The 19,752-nt window shown below is 46.0% G+C and overlaps 1 protein-coding gene across 2 annotated transcripts in view; it reads left to right on the top strand.

The window, feature by feature from the left end:
- LOC115528816 (glutamate receptor ionotropic, kainate 1) overlaps nucleotides 1-19,074 on the top strand; it is a 29,992-nt gene extending 10,918 nt beyond the window's left edge. The window contains exons 3-16 of one of the 2 annotated variants that reach the window (XM_030337152.1): nucleotides 776-1,033; nucleotides 2,510-2,691; nucleotides 3,617-3,670; nucleotides 5,497-5,670; nucleotides 8,065-8,208; nucleotides 11,630-11,737; nucleotides 12,369-12,410; nucleotides 12,908-13,021; nucleotides 13,647-13,850; nucleotides 15,040-15,263; nucleotides 15,922-16,040; nucleotides 16,255-16,472; nucleotides 17,231-17,456; nucleotides 18,032-19,074. In XM_030337152.1, the coding sequence (XP_030193012.1) occupies nucleotides 776-1,033; nucleotides 2,510-2,691; nucleotides 3,617-3,670; nucleotides 5,497-5,670; nucleotides 8,065-8,208; nucleotides 11,630-11,737; nucleotides 12,369-12,410; nucleotides 12,908-13,021; nucleotides 13,647-13,850; nucleotides 15,040-15,263; nucleotides 15,922-16,040; nucleotides 16,255-16,472; nucleotides 17,231-17,456; nucleotides 18,032-18,321 (2,357 nt within the window). In that variant the 3' untranslated portion in view covers nucleotides 18,322-19,074. The remainder of the gene's footprint in view (nucleotides 1-775; nucleotides 1,034-2,509; nucleotides 2,692-3,616; nucleotides 3,671-5,496; nucleotides 5,671-8,064; nucleotides 8,209-11,629; nucleotides 11,738-12,368; nucleotides 12,411-12,907; nucleotides 13,022-13,646; nucleotides 13,851-15,039; nucleotides 15,264-15,921; nucleotides 16,041-16,254; nucleotides 16,473-17,230; nucleotides 17,457-18,031) is intronic. The other variant, XM_030337153.1, reaches the window with a different exon arrangement.
- Nucleotides 19,075-19,752: the final 678 nt, after the last annotated feature.

A 19,752-nucleotide genomic window follows, 5' to 3' on the forward strand; every position in this document is an offset into this window, starting at 1 on the left:
GTGTGGGTTGAATATGAAACTTACAGAACACCACAGATTCCTGAATTGTAAACAGACAGTTACTACAAGTGTAGCTAAATTCAGATAAGCAGCGCCACAGATTTGGGAATTGTAAACAGGCTGTCACTTACTGCAAGTGTAATTCGATGTAAACTAAGTGGTACTAAAAGGTGGGTCCTGGTCCCACACTGGAGCCCCTGATGTTCTGGAGGTTGCTTTAGCCTCAAAATGTTGCATTGAGGCATACCTGTTGAATATCAATCTTTGAAGATGTTTTTTTACACTAATCTCTGTGTCCCGGCTGATAACACAGGACAGTAGTAAAAAAACACAAACAGAAAATGAACCCAATATTTCTGTTCATTAGGGATGCACCGAAATGAAAATTCTTGGCCGAAACCGAAACCGAATATACTGAAACAGTTGGCTGAAGGCCGAAACCGAATACCGAATGTGGCTTTTAATGTTTTTCATTCATTTTGCTTTAATTTTTCACCATTGCATAAATCGAACAATTAACAGTCCTTTATAAACTTTTTTGTCTTGCTTTTCTATAAAAAAAAATATCGGTGTATTATGTTCGGCGTTTTTACACCTTCGGCCGAAACCGAACATTATGTTTTGGGCCATTTTCGGCCGAACATTCGGTGCATCCCTACTGTTCATATTGTACCAGTAAGAGTGTAGAAATAAAGTTAGAAATCCAAAATCGATGTCTGTAAAAAAATAACATCATCCAAATAACGGACCCACCTCACCCTGTCTTGGACCCTAGCCTGTGACCAGCTGGCCCTGGGCGTGGGGGCCGTGTTCGGCCCCTCACACAGCTCTTCGGTCAGCGCGGTGCAGTCCATCTGCAACGCCCTGGAGGTGCCCCACATCCAGACGCGCTGGAAGCACCCGTCGGTGGACAACAGAGACAGCTTCTTCATCAACCTGTTCCCAGAGTACACCTCCATCAGCCGCGCGGTCCTCGACATCGTCCAGTACTACAAGTGGAAGGCCGTCACCGTGGTGTACGAGGACGCCACCGGTGAGGCGCTGGGGACGGGCGGTGGTGGTGGTGGTGGAGGGGGTGATGGTGGTGGTGGTGGTGGTGATGGTGGTGGTGGTGGTGGTGGTGATGGCGGTGGTGGTGGTGGGGGTGGTGGTGGAGGGGGTGATGGTGGTGGTGATGGTGGTGGTGGTGGTGGTGGGGCTGGTGGTGATGGGGGTGGTGGTGGTGGTGGTGGTGGTGATGGTGGTGGTAGTGGTGGTGGTAGTGGTGGTGATAGTGGTGATAGTGGTGATAGTGGTGGTGGTGGTGGGGGTGATAGTGGTGATGGTGGTGGTGGTGGTGGTGACGGTGGTGGTGATGGTGGTGGTGGTGGTGGTGGTGGTGGTGGTGATGGTGGTGGGGGTGGTGGTGGTGGTGGTGGTGGTGGTGGTGATGGTGGTGGGGGTGGTGGTGGTGATGGTGGTGGTGGTGGTGGTGGGGGTGGTGGTGGTGGGGGTTATGATGATGACGAAAAGATGGCGGTTGTGGTCCTGATGAATATGATGAATATGACGATGACGATGATGATGATGATGAAGATGTCGATGATGGGGTGGTGTTGAGATGGGGGTGGAGAGGGTTGTTGGGGTGATAATGCTGGTGGTGATGATGATGATAAGGTGGCGGTTGGGGTCATGGTGAATATGATGATGATGATGATGATGATCATGATCATGGATATGATGATGATGATGACGATAAGATGGCAGTTGTAGTCATGATGATTTTGATGATCATGATGGTGCTGGTGATGATGATGAAGATGAGAATGGGGATGGAGGTGACGGGAAGAAGGTGGTGGTGATAATTATGATGATGATGATGATGATGATGAGGATGATAATGATGATATAATATGAGGGTAAGACAAGGACGTTTGTGATAATGTTTATAAGGAATGAAAATACAAGAAACAAAAATACAAAAAGCAACTTTATAAGATATATAATCGGTCATATGACCGGAGTAAAGAAACAATCGTCAAACTCATTAATTTAAAACAACTAGAAACTGTCTTTCCATGACAGATGATGGATTGATGAATGATTAAGTCCCCGCTAGGGCCTAAACATTTTCTTTGTTCGGTTCCGGTTTCCGACCGACCCTGTTAATTTATGTGCGACCCAAATTATTTTATGATCTTGGAAGAAAGAAAAAAGAAAAAAAAAAAGTTTTGATGCAAACTATAATTACGTTTTTGTACAGCACCTCTTCATTCTGTACAAGGATGAGCGCATTCTCTCGTTTTTAAATGAAAACAACCTACCTATCATTCGCTGCCGCTGGAAGAATTAAAATAAAAAAATAAAATAAATTTCCTACCTAGTACCTACCCATGACCTCAACTGACAACCAACAGGAACCAAATGTTCCTTTTTTTTAGGCCTAGTCCCTTTATGGGTAATTCATTGTGTGTGTATTGAGCCTACATCCTGACACTGGGGGGTTGCGTGTGTCTATCTGTGATTCCAGGTCTGATTCGGTTGCAAGAGTTGATCAAAGCTCCGTCGAGATACAGCATCAAGATTAAGATCCGTCAACTCCCCCAGGGCAGTAAGGACGCCCGGCCACTGCTCAAGGAGATGAAGAAGGGGAAGGAGTTCTACGTCATCTTCGACTGCTCCTACCAAACCTCCGCCGATGTCCTTAAACAGGTGAGACTACAACTCCCATGATGCACTGGTCGGTCGGCGATGGTGTGCCATCGACACAATTGCTTCCTTGATGAGACAATTGTTTCCTTGATGAGACAATTGCTTCCTTAATTTGAGACATTTCCATGTCTTGTTGATATCACATTTGAATTTATAAAATCTTACATTCTCTGATTTGTTTGCCTTTTTAAGGCTGCAATGCCACACCAGAAATTATCCTCAGGGATTATTAAAGTCTTATTTTATTTTATCTTATCTTAGGCGCATCTATTGCCTTTCTTTAATTGGTGTAGATTCAAGTTATTGCTTCCTTGATTTGAGAAATATTTATCTGTAGGCTACACAATAGTACGAAGATATTGACTTGGAATACTAGGAGTAGGCCAGAACAGCGATTAAAACCTCCTTCCCTGCCAACTATTGTCTGTCTTATGGGTGTGTATCCTGACGTTTCATAGTCTCGTGCCGTCTTCAATCTCCCCTTCCAAAATTGTATTTTCCACTTCAGTGGAACATATGCCCAGTTTTTGCTATTTTATTTTGCATTGCTTTCTGAGTAATATCCACTATGCACGAGATTAGTCAAATTCTATCCCTTCTGAAATCCAATGTCCAATTTCCCAAATCCAAGCCGAGCCAGTTTCCAGGGCAGAAGCGGGATTAATTGGAAAACCCCACATGAACACAACATGAGCAAATTGAGACACTAAAATGCACAGTGCGCTAACTCGTTAATGCTAACCACGTCGGCAGTGTGCAGCCAACCGATCGAAAACAAGTATTCTGTATTGAGAAAGTCACCCCTGGACTGTGGTAATCGGTGTCGATGGATTGACGGGGCTGGGACGGGGTGGTGGAGAAGTTGAATTATTATTTGATTGGTTCTGTTCTCTGTCAATATGACTTCCTGTCTTTCCTCCTCTAGATCCTGTCCATGGGTATGATGACAGAATACTACCACTTCTTTTTCACCACTTTGGTAAGAAACACCTAGCCTAACATCGCCAGACCAATTGGCAAATTTGACTGAAATCTCTCTGTTCCCAAGGGTCGTTATCAACGGGCACTGACCAAAATGTCGCTGGACGCAATTTAGATTGACCCCCAACCAATCAGAGCAACGAAACGGCTGACACATTGACGGCAGCCATCTTGGCTGTTGAATGAAACGCCCTCAACGGCGCTCCCATTGGGCGTTCCTTTGTACAGTCATCGTATTAAACCTGCCCTATATTCGTTCAACGTTTTTGATTGGCCAGGACCCGGGCCAAGACTAGTCTGCTAGGAATCAGTCAGAACGGACGGGGTGGCCAGATGCATATTCCAGGGCAAAACAAAACATGAGCTTGCAGATTTGTCTGGTTCCCAGATTAAAGCAACACCACCACTTCCCTACCAAACCCTCAACCTCCCCTTGTCAATTGTGCAACAGCAACAAACATTTGTTTTTTTTCCCCTTTAAAAAATGGGATTGGTATATACTGTGGTCGGTCTGTGGTCCTACACTCTGTTCCATCCGTTTAATTAAAGCCCTGGGTTTTAATCCTGGCTCGCAGAGTCTCTGGCTGGGCTGAACTGTGCGCTGTACTGTGTGTACTGTGTAGATTGCACGGAGGTCTGAACTCAGACATCTGTGGTTTGTTTCGTAATCTGATTGTTGGATATATTCTGCATGTCCCAAATTCCTTAGGTCTTAATATATTGTCACACAGCTGTAATCAAGTGTCCTTTTACCCTTGTGGTGTGTTAAAGCCATAGACTGAAAGATGAGAGTAGATAAGAAGAGGAAGCCATGTGTGAGGTTGAGGCAGACACCGATGCGCAGCTGTTGCTAACATTGCTGTGTTAAGGATTCTGAGATCACTGTGCTGCTGATGCTAACATGTTGATAACTCCCCAGTGTGACCGATGCTACAGTACCACTGATGCAGTTGTTCTCTTAATGCTACGGCTTCGGCTGTGGGACTAATGCAAAGTGCAGAAGCTAAATGAGGATAATGATAACGGCGATGCAGTACTGCTAATGGTAATGCAGCTGTCTGACTAATGCTAACAGTTCTGTGCTGCTGGGTTACTTTCGCTAATACAGCTGAGCTTCTAATGCTAGCATTGTTAGCATCAGCACCTGTGCTACTGATGCTAACGGGAGCGTGTCTATGTTCCCCGGGTCCTATGTTCCCCTCTTTGTATGAGACTGGGGAACATAGGACCCTTTTTTAAAAAAAGGGGCAACAATCACTTTCTCCTCAATGCTGCAGTTCACCCCGGACTGCACTGCACTGAGTTGGCCGGTTGAACGCTGATTGGCTGTTACGTTACACATGTCACTCAGTGGCCACGCTGTTGAACGCCGATTGGCTGTCATCACGCGAATGTCGCGTCAAAGTTTAAATATTTTTAAAGATTGATAGATTGCGGGGAACATAGGACCCTTTTCCCAGAAAAGGTCCTATCTTCCCCGCTTTTCCCAAAAAGGGTCCTATGCTCCCCGGTATGTATGGCTACAGGGGAACATAGGACCCTTTTTGGGAAAATCGGCGAACATAGGACCTTTTTTTTTTTAAAAAAAAGGGTCCTATGTTCCCCGAGCGGGGAACATAGGACCCGGGGAACATAGGACCCGGGGAACATAGGGATGACCCCATGCTAACACTTCTATGATACTGATTCCCCAAGCAGTTTGGCTATAGTAAGACTGCTGGATCCCAGATCACACTGACGCTAACTCTGCTCCTCGGTTATTTCGTTATTCTTCGGGGGGGGGTGTTGATTTGTGCTTTCTGTGTGTCGCGGGACCCCCTCCAGGACCTGTTCTCCCTGGACCTGGAGCCGTACCGCTACAGCGGCGTCAACATGACGGGCTTCCGTCTGCTGAACATCGACAGCCCGGCGGTGGGGTCGGTGGTGGAGCGCTGGGCCATGGAGCGGCTGCAGGCCCCCGCCAAGGTGGAGAGCGGCATGATGGAGGGCATGATGACGGTGAGGGGGCCCTGATGGTGCGTTCAGGTCACGCGTGGGACGTGGAACAGATCCCCGTCTTCACTTTGATTTGGGAGGTGTTCAAGGGGTTGGGTCAGTACATTCAAGATGGAGTACACCAGAGGTGCGTTCAAGTTCAGCGAACATAGGCGAACGTTCGCAACGACCGCGTTGACATTAAACAATTCATTTTGAACGATTTTTGAACACCGTTCTAAACAAACTGTGAACGAAAAAAATGGATACGAAGGCCATGGTATTAGCGGCAGCCTCCATGTTAATGGAAGAGTTTACAGAAGAGGGTTTGCAAGTGGTCGACCTCGTTGAAAGCCTACTGCAGACAACCAGTACGGAAAATTCAAGAATAGAGGGCTACGTCACCGAAGTTGTACCCACTTACTGCGATATAACGTTCAAATCGCATTTTAGGATACAAAAGACAACAGTTGGAAGAAAGGGTGTAGATAGGCTATATGAAACGTTTTATCTATTGCTTTCTGTGTAGGAAAGGAGTAAATGATTTCAATATAGTTTAGTTTAATGCCATGGCAACGAATGTCACGTAGCCGAAGTGTTTGTGGAGAACTACCTCTTCAGACAGTTTGCCTATGTTCGTAAATGTTTGCTTGCTTATGTTCGTTCAACGGAAAATGTTTAAAATCGTTCGTGAACGTTCGCCTATGTTTGCGATTCTGAACGCACCTCAGATTGATAGCAGTGTTGGCGTTCTACTTTTATTGTGATTGAATGCTTTCATTGTACTTAGCAACACTTGATTAATTACTTATTGAACTATAAATGTTTTCGTTGTATGAGTGATTGTGTGTGTGTGTGTGTATGTGTCGATGTGTATATTTTTGTGTGTGTGTTTATGTTTATGTTTGTGTTTATGTATTTTGTATGTGTATCTTTGTGTGTGTGTGTGCACGCTTACGTTTGTGTATGTGCATGCGTGTGTGTGTGTGCCTGTGTGTGTGTTGATGCGTGTGTGTCTTTGTGTATTTCAAGTATATATGTGTGTGTAGGTGAGTATGTTTGTGTTTGTGTATTCTGTATGTGTATATTTGTGTGTTTGTCTGCCTGCGTTCCTGTGTGTACGTGTGCGTGTGCATGCCCGTATGTGTGTGTGTGTGTGTGTATTTCATGTATATGTGTGTGTGTGTGTTTGTGTGTATTTCATGTATATTTGTGTGTGTATTTCATGTATATATGTGTGTGTGTGTGTGTGTGTATTTCATGTATATGTGTGTGTGTGTATTTCATGTATATATGTGTGTGTGTTTGTGTGTATTTCATGTATATATATATGTGTGTTTGTGTGTATTTCATGTTTATGTGTGTGTGTGTGTGTGTGTGTGTGTGTGTGTGTGTGTGTGTGTTTCATGTATTCATGTGTGTGTGTGTGTGTGTGTGTGTGTGTGTGTGTGTATTTCATGTATATATACAGTATGTGTGTGTGTGTATTTCTGTCAGGGTGTGGGTGTCTCCCTGTGTTTCCCTCCTGTGTTGATTACTGTTCCCTCCCCTAATGTGTCTCAGCTGTTCCTCGTTGTGTTTGTTATTTAGGCCCTCGTCTTTCCTTTGTTCGGTGTGCTGTCATTGTGGTTTGCTGTGGTTAGTGTTGGTTGTTAGTCCTGCGTGTTCCGTGTTCCTTGTTCCCTGTTCCCTCTCGAGTTCCCTGTTGTCTCCCGAGTTCCCTGATTCCTGTGCCTTAGCCTTTAGGTTTGATTAAAGTGCCGTTTCCCTCAATACCGTCTGCGTTTGGGTCCTACCTGCCTGCTTGCACCTCCAGCTCCCTTAACAATTTCATGTTTATTTGTGTGTGTGTTTGTGTGTATTTCATGTATATATGTGTTTGTGTGTGTGTATTTCATGTTTGTGTGTGTGTATTTCATGTTTATGTGTGTGTGTGTGTGTGGTGTATTTCATGTGTGTGTGTGTGTGTGTGTGTGTGTGTGTATTTCATGTTTCTGTGTGTGTGTACTTCATGTTTCTGTGTGTGTGTGTGTGTGTTTGTGTGTGTACTTCATGTTTCTGTGTGGGTGTGTGTGTGTGTGTACTTCATGTTTCTGTGTGTGTGTGTGTGTGTGAGTGTGTACTTCATGTTTCTGTGTGTGTGTACTTCATGTTTCTGTGTGTGTGTGTGTGTGTGTGTACTTCATGTTTCTGTGTGTGTGTGTGTACTTCATGTTTCTGTGTGTGTGTGTGTGTGTACTTCATGTTTCTGTGTGTGTGTGTGTGTGTGTGTGTGTGTGTACTTCATGTTTATGTGTGTGTGTGTGTGTGTACTTCATGTTTCTGTGTGTGTGTGTGTGTGTGTGTGTGTGTCTGTGTGTGTGTGTGTGTGTGTGTGTGTGTGTACTTCATGTTCCTGTGTGTGTGGCTGTCTCCCAGACGGAGGCGGCTCTGATGTACGACGCGGTGTACATGGTGGCGGCGGCGTCCCAGCGGGCGTCCCAGCTCACCGTCAGCTCGCTGCAGTGCCACCGCCACAAGCCCTGGCGCTTCGGATCGCGCTTCATCAACCTGCTGAAGGAGGTGAGGGCGCTCGCAGCGGGAGACCGGCCGATAGCGGCGTCTGACGCGTGCCGGGAGAGGCGACGGTCTGATGAGCTACACTGTACTTTATGCTAATGCTAGTATTTATGCTGAGTCAAAGTCACAGACAAAGTCAGCGGTATTGCCCATTACCAGATGTGTGCAAGACAAATAGAGCAATCTAAATCGCGTTTGTCTCTGACCCACGGTGCAGTAAGTACAAAAGGATACAATTTATTTACAAAAAAACTCATTCTAAATAGTGCAAAATAATTCTGAATAGTGCAAGGTAGGCAAAACAAAACGGTAAAACAAAACGGTATACGTGCAATAAAGTTTAAAAAGTAAATGGTCCAAGGCTCTTGGGGGCAAATGGGAGGGGGCTAACACTAGTATTTAGCGTTTAATGGACGAGGACCACGTTGGCCACGGAATGAGGTGGGCGTGTTCTGCATGGTGATTGTACCTGCCGCTCAACGTAGGGTTTGTCTTGCTACAATTGAAGTGACACATTTTTGGTCTGATCGTGCATCTTGAATGACAAAAAGAGTAATTGTGAAAGTTATCCACATCCATTTTCAGTATATTTTCCCCACATCATTAATACACTGTGGACGCAAACCTGCAGCATGATCACCGCCAGATGTGATGTTGAATAGCAATTGCGAGCCATTTCAAAAGCTATATATTTGTGAAATCACAAGTGGTGGTGGCCCACCCAGATAAATGATGGGTGGATCAATACATACCACTGGGTCCGCTGGTACCTATGATCTTTAAAGCATAGATCTGGGTGGACATCCCCACGTCGGATGTAACTATTGGGTTGTTTTTTTTAAATGGGTTGTATCACATCGGGTGGTAAAATTTGTAGCAATAGAGTAACCTATGAAAGCTACCACACCATGTCCCCTCAATGACACTGGCCTACTGTCCAAAAACCTGTTTTCAATTGAAAATGATGGACCCTGCTCCTGTTTTATTCTCTTCTTATCTATTCACTCATTAATAACAAATATATTCAACAAGCAAGATCCTTTGTAGCAGTGAGTTCCTGGTAGAGGCCATGTACTACAAAATACATAATCAAAACGAATGATTCTGTTCAGAAACAGCTCATCAAATCTCTCTGCAGATCTTCACTCGATCTTCAATTGAACCCCCTTGTTATTAACAAACAATGGTGTACTTGAATAGTCCTCATTTTGTTGTCGTCGTGGCCTTCATAGACAGGACAATGAAGGTAGACGGGATTGGTTCACAGAGAGCGGGCGAAGCAGAGGACCACGCAGGTCAGGATCAAACCTGGCTCACTACACTTACAGCTGAGATCCGTTCAAAGGCGTGGGCAGGGGTCAAAGGGCTTAGCATCAGTCTGATCAGTTCATTCTCTTCTCTCAACAATCAGGAGATAAAGAGAGAGAGAGGGAGAGAGTGGGCGAGAGAGAGAGGGAGAGAAAGAGAGAGAGTGACAGACTTGATTTGTACGGCTTTACACACAGGAACTTAATGAGAGACGAGGGAGTGTGTGTCTGTCTGGTGTGGTGGTGGGAGCAGATGTTTGCGGTGACATTGTTTGCGTGCGATGAGACCTCTTCAGTCTCCCCTTCCGCACGCTAGCAGCGTCATCAACAGCCTAAGAGCTCCCAGCGGCTTCATCAGAAGAACTCAGAATAGTTCTAATGACAGCGCACTTCATTAGGCCCTCGCTGATAAGGATGGCTTCTGATGCTGCAACATCAAAGTCTCAACGTGTAACACCTACCTCGTAGATACGATAACCTGGCTAATCTGTAGTCAATGCGCAGCGTTAGTGATTTCAATGATGTGATCAATAAAATCACATCTTAGAACTGATATATTTCTGTTTCCAAGAATCTTCTTATTAACACTGACATTTAGATTGCACCGTTTTTAATTTAATTCTGAAAGTCTCCCCGGTAACTACTGGATGGGATTTTACCTTCAATTAACCCCTGGTCTGCGTTGGTGAAAGTGTAGATCAACATGTCTGCGTGTAGATCTGTGGATGTGTTTGTGTGTAAAGATATGTATGTTTATTTGTTTGTGAATGTCCCCATTTCGTCGTGTGTATGTATTTGTGTATGTATGTGTTTGGGAGTGTTTATATTGTCATGAATGTGTGTGTGTCTAGATTTATGCGTATGTGTGTGTGTGTGTGTGTGTGTGTGTGTGTGTGTGTGTGTCTGTGTCTGTGTGTCTGTGTGTCTGTGTGCGTTTCCATCTTTGTGTGTGATCCCAATCATATTTTAAGATATTTGCAAACCGGGAGGTCCGAGCACTGATTAAAACATCTGTCCAATCAGATGGTTTGGAACAGATTATTTCCGGCAAATTCTGGGATGAGTAACCGAGAAGCTGGCTGATTGGATGTTTGACAGAATGTACTTCATCATCTGCTCACTCCAGTACCTTTGATCTCTCTGTCGTCCAATCACTGCTCTGCAAGCAAAACTAGGCCACGCCCCCTGGCTCCACTCCCCCCCTCCCCATTGCTTTACTTAATATTCTTTAATCTCTTCCAGATTAAACTCAGACATCCAGCACGTCTCTGCCCTTTGTACAGCATTCTGATATCAACATTTTAGGAATAATTAGGGGAGAACCAAGCGCTGTAATCTCAAAATAATGCTAATTTAGTACAATTCCCCCTCTGCAAATGAAACTAATTAGAATGCAATTAAATTTGTCAAGTATTTTCAGCCCACCCGTTAATCATACCATGTTAATTTGTTCAGTTTTTACTCATTATACAGAGTGTTTATGTGGGACATTCATGTCGTTTTTTCTTGTCATCGTTTATAAAGAATAAGATGATATATAGCATCTGTATCATCTCATACTTTATCGATATGCTGAAGAACAATATGATAGTTGATAAAGTGTGATATGATATCAAGGGTGTCAAAGTTAAGCAAACATGTCAGTACATTTCAGTGGAAGAGTTTAAACAACGATTGTTTAAACATGCACATACCACATCATCATAGCAGGGCTATGAAAAAAAGAACAGAAAAACAGGTGTATCAAATGAATCAACATACTCTTTTTTTGTACAAGACATATTCTTGTTACAGAACAAATCATTTTTCAAGATGTATTGGAACAAAACCCTGAAAGTAGTGCTACAAAGGTAACTTATTTTCCATGCCGTTACGATACCCACAGAGAAAAGATATGACAAATGTACCGTCAAACTTTATGAAGAATTGTATATTTTCCAGCGTGTCAGAAGTGGGTATTTTTGCATTTGGTATATAATCTCAATTAACCTCAAATTAGTTTGTCACGTAATACAGGTGATAAATAATGATATTCCAGATGATAAAGAACGATAACGATATAGAGGATAAATGGTGATAGGATATAGCTGATGAAGAAGTTGCTCTTCCCTCACCAGGTGCAGTGGAACGGCCTGACGGGACAGATAATGATCAACAAAACGGACGGCCTCCGCAAGGAGTTTGATCTGGACGTCATCAGCCTGAAGGAGGACGGCATGGAGAAGGTGCGTTGCCCGCTTCTCTTCCCCCAGGCGTATTATAGACTGTTAAAAACATGAAACGGCTTTACCGGTCGTTGTGATCAAACCACCTCAACCGCTTGTGAAGATGAACTCAAGCGACGTCCTTCCACCGACATATGCTCTGTGTTAAGAGGATTCTATGAGGATGGAGTTTCACTTTTTGATCAAAGTGTAAAATAGTGTAGCAAATGGCGGTTCACGGACGTGGAAGATTAGTGGGCGGGTCTTGTGGGCATTTGGCGTTTCATGCAAAGTGACAAAGACACCTGATTGTGACTGTTTTATGTATAGTCTCTGCCAGCTCCCAGATTAGTAAGTATTTTATTGACCTGGTTGTTCGTTGTAATAATTGCAAAGAACAATCACGTTAAAAGTGTGCCATGAGAGACGACTGCAATGGTTTGATCACCAAGACTGTCCTTTAAAAGCTTTCCAGAACGTATTCAAATTTAAATGTGATCATTATCATTAAATAATCTTGAAATTTACAATGGAGATGAAAACCTGAGATGAAAAGCCTATTTACTGTAGAAATGTTGTTCGTATTGTTCTCTTTAAGAACTGCATGGTTTCAGGTGAATTAAATTGCTTCTCTTTCCGTTATTCCTGCAAGACAATTGCGGGCAACAGCCACCTGAATAAAGTGTGGAAAAAGGTTTGTACTGGGATGATTGAAAACCCCTCTGACTGTCTTATTATTGAGTAATCCTTCCTGTACCCCCTGTTTCCCAGCAAGCCAGAACCGTTGACTGACACATCAGAACCAGTCTGCTGTTGTGTTTACGCTTGTGAACCCAGCTTGTTGTTCTGATGCGTGTTTGTGTTGTTGTGCCACGGATCCTCGTCCCCCCCTCTTCTCCTGCTCTCTCCTGAGTCTTGTGTGTGTCTGATTTGTAACAGTTCTCATACGTACTCAGTCATTGAGTTGATGTCAGCAGACGCTTTTATCCGAAGCCACCTCCAGTGAAACAGTGTAGATACATGACAGTAAGGAGCAGGTGGGGGTTAGGAGGCATCTTGCCCAAGGATGCCTGCAGGTAGACTGACATGGGGGATCAAACCCAGAACCCTTGTGCTGGGGAGGCAAGACAGCTTGACAACAAGACTATCGTAATAAAAATAGTTGCATTTCTTTTTTTTCTTTTTTGGCAGATCGGAGTATGGAACTCTGGAACGGGGCTTAATTTGACGGACAGCAACAAAGACTCTTCCACCAACGTGACGGACTCCATGGCCAACCGGACCCTGATAGTGACCACCATTCTGGTAGGACGACCCAAGATACTCACGTTAACAGGAATTACACCTGTTTAACACATCAACACAGTTGATTATGTGAACATAACGCTACAGTATGAAAATGAACGTTTGAATCTTTAATGGTGCATTCAATGTGTCAATCTTTCTTAATCTAAAATGACACTATGATCCAAAACTGGTTCACATGAGGTGAACCAGATACATACTATGAATGTCATACATAAAAACAATATCGGCTGATAACACCTACTATAAGACAAGGTTTGCCCTAATTTTTTCACTCACTCCAAAAACCATATAAAGAAAATTGTGTGTGTGTTTTTTTACATTTAAAGGTGCCGTATTATACCACCAGGTGTGGTGGCGTGTCCACCTAGATGTCTGACGGATAGACGAGCAACGTTAGCTCCAGTCCACTGGGTAGGCTGGTAGACTGATCTATCCAGCGCACATCTAGGTGGACACGCCCACTCTAGGTGTCAGAAGAAGGTTTCAGAACGACTCGTAACGGCTAATCACAATCCCACCTGGTGGTGTAACATGTCATCTTTAAACCCAACGGTAGACGACGTAAAATCCGTCGTTGTCTTTAGTTTTCACCGAAGCCCGATGTTGTTGTGTGGCGGTGCAGGAGAACCCGTACGTGATGCACAAGAAGTCGGACAAGCCGCTGTACGGGAACGACCGCTTCGAGGGCTACTGCCTCGACCTGCTCAAGGAGCTGTCCAACATCCTGGGCTTCGCCTACGAGGTCAAACTGGTGACGGACGGGAAGTACGGCGCCCAGAACGACAAGGGCGAGTGGAACGGCATGGTGCGCGAGCTCATCGACCACGTGAGTACCAGGAGCCTCCCGGCGGGGGGAGGGCACCGCGGGGGCCTGCAGATGCTTCCCTAGGAACTGAGGAGTAGAGTGACTGGTGAACAGGAAACCTAACCTGGGGGAGCTTGAAGTGGGAGGGGCTGGGTGTGGGAGGGGCTTGGTGTGGGAGGGGCTGGGTGTGGGAGGGGCTTGATGTGGGAGGGGCTGGGTGTGGGACGGGCTTGATGTGGTTTGGGGGCTTGGTGTGGGAGGGGCTGGGTGTGGGAGGGGCTTGGTGTGGGAGGGGCTGGGTGTGGGTGGGGCTTGGTGTGGGAGGGGCTTGGTGTGGGAGGGGCTGGGTGTGGGAGGGGCTTGGTGTGGGAGGGGCTGGGTGTGGGAGGGGCTGGGTGTGGGAGGGGCTTGGTGTGGGTGGGGCTTGGTGTGGGAGGGGCTGGGTGTGGGTGGGGCTTGGTGTGGGAGGGGCTGGGTGTGGGAGGAGCTGGGTGAGGGAGGGGCTTGGTGTGGGAGGGGCTTGGTGTGGGTGGGGCTTGGTGCGGGAGGGGCTTGGTGTGGGAGGGGCTTGGTGTGGGTGGGGCTTGGTGCGGGAGGGGCTTGGTGTGGGAGGGGCTTGGTGTGGGTGGGGCTGGGTGTGGGAGGAGCTGGGTGTGGGAGGGGCTTGTGCGGGAGGGGCTGGGTGTGGGAGGGGCTTGGTGTGGGTGGGGCTTGGTGTGGGAGGGGCTTGGTGTGGGTTGGGCTGGGTGTGGGAGGGGCTGGGTGTGGGCGGGGCTTGGTGTGGGTGGGGCTTGGTGTGGGAGGGGCTTGGTGTGGGTTGGGCTGGGTGTGGGAGGTAGGCTACTCTAAACTATATAGTGCCAGCCAACGGTTAGGGACACGCTCATCGTTACCCCAAGAGAAGAGCCATCATTGGTGTCGACATGAATTACAATGTTTAGCTATTGCAAGCTTGCTTGCCTGCCTTTTTGAGTAGTGCTGCCTACAAGGTGCACAGGACGAAGCTAACTCGAGTGTTATCGCTAACTCTGCTAACTGTGTGGCAAGTGTCTCTCTCTTCTGGACTTCTAAACCAAAGGAGCCCTCCACTAGGCCAACCAGACACTATCTACGTATAGATCAGAGTGTATAATCACCTGTTGCTGTTACCACATTCACTCACCCCTTCCTTCCCCGGCTCCATGTCTCCACGTACCTCCGTCCATGCTAGGTGGCGGACCTGGCTGTGGCCCCCCTGACCATCACCTACGTGCGGGAGAAGGTGATCGACTTCTCCAAGCCCTTCATGACGCTGGGCATCAGCATCCTCTACCATAAGCCCAACGGCACCAACCCGGGCGTGTTCTCCTTCCTCAACCCCCTGTCCCCGGACATCTGGATGTATGTGCTGCTGGCGTGTCTGGGGGTCAGCTGTGTGCTCTTTGTCATCGCCAGGTATGTCTTCATCGCCGGCTCGACACCGTTCAGCTGACTGTAGTTGAGGAAGAGGGGAGGCGGTGTTTACTGTTTACTGTCCAGGACTAACTTTTTTCCAAGTTAGTCGTGAAAGTTGATTTGAATAAATTTGCTTGATTGACAGAAGCATGTACCTCCTAGCTGAGTGTTGATGTGTTACCCTGAGCAAGATACGTAACCCTAACTGCTCCTGACGAGCTGGCTGTCACCTTGCATGGTTGACTCTGCCGTCGGTGTGTCAATATGTGTATTAAACCATGTAAGTCACTTTGGATAAAAGCGTTTGCTAAATGCTAAAAACTTACTGTATATTGTAACATTTGTTTAGCAAGTGGTTTTAAGCATCACATTTATTTTGTAATTTCCCTCAAATTTCAATTGATAAATTAAAGGCTTTCAATAAGTAAAGCTTATGCTCTTCAAAGTAAAAGTCCCCCCTGTCCGTCTGAAAAGGCTCTCATATGAACATCTTACTTTCTTTTCTGACTGACATCCTGGAACTGTTTGTGTGTATGTGTGTGTGTATGTGTGTATGTGTGTACGTGTGTGTGTGTGTGTGTGTGTGTGTGTGTGTGTGTGTGCGTGTGCGTGTGCGTATGTATGTATGTGTGCGGTGTACGTGTGTTTGTACCTGCAGGTTCACCCCCTATGAGTGGTACAACCCCCACCCCTGTAACCCCGACTCCGATGTGGTGGAGAACAACTTCACGCTCATCAACAGCGTGTGGTTCGGCGTCGGCGCTCTGATGCAGCAAGGTACCGCCCCCCCAGACTTCCGTACTATAATAATAAAAATCACTTGCATTAAAGAGCAACTGAGAACCAAGATGGCCGGCAGGTGAAAGTAAGAGCGAACAAAAACAGGGTTGATTTGGTAGAGGAACAGAAACCCCTGATATTAGATATTATTAGAAAAGATTCAGCCCTCGTCTCCCAAACCTGACCTTTGAACCCCACCCGAACACGCCAGGTTCGGAGCTCATGCCCAAGGCCCTGTCCACGCGTATTGTGGGGGGCATCTGGTGGTTCTTCACCCTCATCATCATCTCCTCCTACACTGCCAACCTGGCCGCCTTCCTCACCGTGGAGAGGATGGACTCGCCCATCGACTCGGCCGACGACCTGGCCAAGCAGACCAAGATCGAGTACGGCGCCGTCCGGGACGGCTCCACCATGACCTTCTTCAAGGTAACCCGGGGTTACCGGTGTGCTATCGATAAGCCCCGCATCAACGTATGAGTTCATATCCTCACCACAGCCACAGTCAGAGTGCCTTTTTTTAGAGGTGGTCTTAACACTGAAGAAATGTACAGTCTTAAACCTAGCGTTTAATGTTTAGATTTTACAGGGTGTCTGCGCATCCTTAAAAAGTCTTAAAAAGTCTTAAATTCATGTTTCTAAATTTAAGACCTTAAAAAGACTTGAATTTGTTCAAGTCTTGTTGGTCATACTGTAACTCAAGGACTTAAATTTGTCGGGGCAGGACTATATATATTTTTATTTTTCTCGTGGGACTTTTCAGGAAGGACATGTATAGAGGCTTCTTTCTTGCTAGCTGCATGTATAAACGATTATCTGCGTGCTTGCTAGCTACTCTGCGACAATGGGTAGGTGCAAATTCAAGGACAGTTGGCTGGAAGACGTCCGTTTCCGAAGTTGGCTCGCGTCTGTTGCCAACCCCCACCATCGCATGTTTTGGGTCTCAAATTTCATTCAAGGTGGTATTAAAAAGGTCTTAAAAACTCTTAAATTTGACTTGCTGAAACCTGCAGATACCCTGTTTTATATGAGATGAAAAGCCACACCATAAGAATAAAATTTGATAATACAAGACTTTATACAAGACAGAGAGACAAGCCAATCAACGGGTGCAAAGTTAGCAAAGAATGCAGTGATCGACTGCATTTACAAACCTTTGACACCCGGTAAAACACTCGCCTCTGCAGAAATCCAAGATCTCGACCTACGAGAAGATGTGGGCGTTCATGAGCAGCAGGAAGAACACGGCGCTGGTAAAGAACAACCGCGAGGGGATCCAGCGCGTGCTCACCACAGACTATGCCCTCCTCATGGAGTCCACGAGCATCGAGTACATCAGCCAGAGGAACTGCAACCTCACGCAGATCGGAGGTCTCATCGACTCCAAGGGCTACGGAGTCGGGACCCCCATCGGTGAGGACTCCGAAACGCCCGCAGCTCTGTTCGGTTCTGATTCACGTTGAGATAGGACTGCGTTTATTATCATCATTTTGGTAAACTTTACTTTCGTAGAGAACATTTCTGAAGCGTTACAAAGTGTGTTTCGCAGGGAGTTTCACGTGGCCATAAAACACGAAACAAAGTAGGACATAAATGTAAAGATACATTATAATATGCTGTATGTAACACATGATTAAATATCTAAATGAAACAGAAATAAGGATAAAAAACAGATACCTTGGTGAACAGGAAGTCCAAACCGGAGAATAATTTGTGGATGAGTAATACATTCGTCTTTACCATTGTTTTGCATTTCAAAACTCAGAAAGAAAGTCAGTCAGTCAGAGCCTCATTTCTCCCATTTCCTATTTTACACTTCAAGATCCGTCACCTCCGCTTCCTGTTCTTCTGTCTGTGTGTGTGTGTGTGTGTGTGTGTGTGTGTGTGTGTGTGTGTGTGTGTGTGTGTGTGTGTGTGTGTGTGTGTGTGTGTGTGTGTGTGTGTGTGTGTGTGTGTGTGTGTGTGTGTGTGTGTGCGTGCGTGTCTAGGGTCTCCCTACCGAGACAAAGTTACCATAGCGATCCTCCAGCTGCAGGAGGAGGGGAAGCTGCACATGATGAAGGAGAAGTGGTGGCGAGGGAACGGCTGTCCGGAGGAGGACAGCAAGGAGGCGAGCGCCTTGGGCGTGGAGAACATCGGGGGCATCTTCATCGTGCTCGCAGCCGGCCTTGTGCTCTCGGTGTTCGTGGCCATCGGGGAGTTCATCTACAAGTCCCGCAAGAACCTAGACATCGAGGAGGTGAGCGTGGGACAGTGCGAGTGGCACAACAAGTACTAGGCAGGCTCCTCGCGCTCTCCGCCTCCTCCTCCGTCGACACTTTCAGACGGAGGATCAAACACGCGGGCGCGGCGGTCCCACGAGGGCGTCGTGGACGTCTTCATCGCGCTCGGTCGGCGGTTCGGATTCGGAGGAGGAGGAACTCCCCGGAGCCATGCCGAGGGAACGGGTCGCAGCCCCGACAGAGAGGGAATTACAGTTTGAATGTTGAAGAACTGCAGTGTTACAATCAGAAAAATAACTATGGTAGACTAGTGGTTTTAAAAGTAGTTTTGTTGTAGAGCACATGGACTTTATATTCTTAATTGGAAACTGTTCATTCCCCTATTTATGACCGCAGATGGTTTGTGACTGACGGGTGCTCCGTCTGGATTTTTCGTTCTATTCTTTTTTTTACGTTTTGTGTGGAGTATACGCCTGAGTGAATACTGTAGGAAAGTGTTGTCAATACACTGGACTGTGTCTCAGCTCTGAAAAAAACGGTCTAAACATCAAAACATCATTATTTCCCTGGGTTTGACTGACAGCGGTATTATATCAATTGTTATTTCATTGTTTGTTTAGAAAACATCAGATATCAGAATGTTATTTTTCAATTTTCTTCTGAAAAGAAATTTGTCAAGATTTTTGTTTAAAGATCTCTTAATGTCAATCTTTTTTCTTTTTGTATTCTTGACGTATATGAAGATGCATGTATATGTTCTTGTCATGTTGGCATTGTTTCAAAACGACTAAAGTTATGCAACAAACTTATTTTTACCTTTGTTTACTGCTTGCTCTATTTCATTTTCATTTCGATTTCTGTGTGTTTATGCGTGTGTCCGTACCCTTTTTTTGTGACAGTTTCAAAGTCACTCAATTAATTTCCCTCAATCAGAAACATTCAACGTTTCGAGAATGTTCTGGATGCAGCGTTGCCGTGATGCTGCCGTTGGCGTCGGGAGTGCTGTAAATGGGTCAGACCTCTGGAACAAGCGAAGACGTGTGAAGGTAATCTGACAGAGAACCGCACACTGTTCCCTAATCTGTCTGTCATGGGAGCAGAGTGCGAGCTTGCTGCGCTACTAGTCTCACATTCTGCCCTGAGATTACACGTTTATGACCTTTCCTCTATAATCCATTCAATGGGATACACCACCCTTCCATACACACACACCACACAATTGTGCATTACGCAAAGAATCAGGCCTGCTTTTGTAATCAGTCAAGAATCAAGAGATCAACAGTTGGTGAGGCATCAGATGTGTCTGCTGGGTTCCTGCAGCCGCAGACGCTAAAGTTCATAGTATTTGGTTTAGTCGACCAGTGTGCTAACCATGTTGCCAATGCACCTTGCCGTGACTGCAAGTTCGAGTCCCACCTGAAGTCCCATTTCCTTCTATGGCCGCCCAATGTCTGGGCCATCAAGGCCTTTATAACAATGTGTTGAAG

Source organism: Gadus morhua, chromosome 16, assembly GCF_902167405.1.
Source record: "Gadus morhua chromosome 16, gadMor3.0, whole genome shotgun sequence".
In the NCBI taxonomy this organism is placed as follows: Eukaryota; Metazoa; Chordata; class Actinopteri; order Gadiformes; family Gadidae; genus Gadus; species Gadus morhua.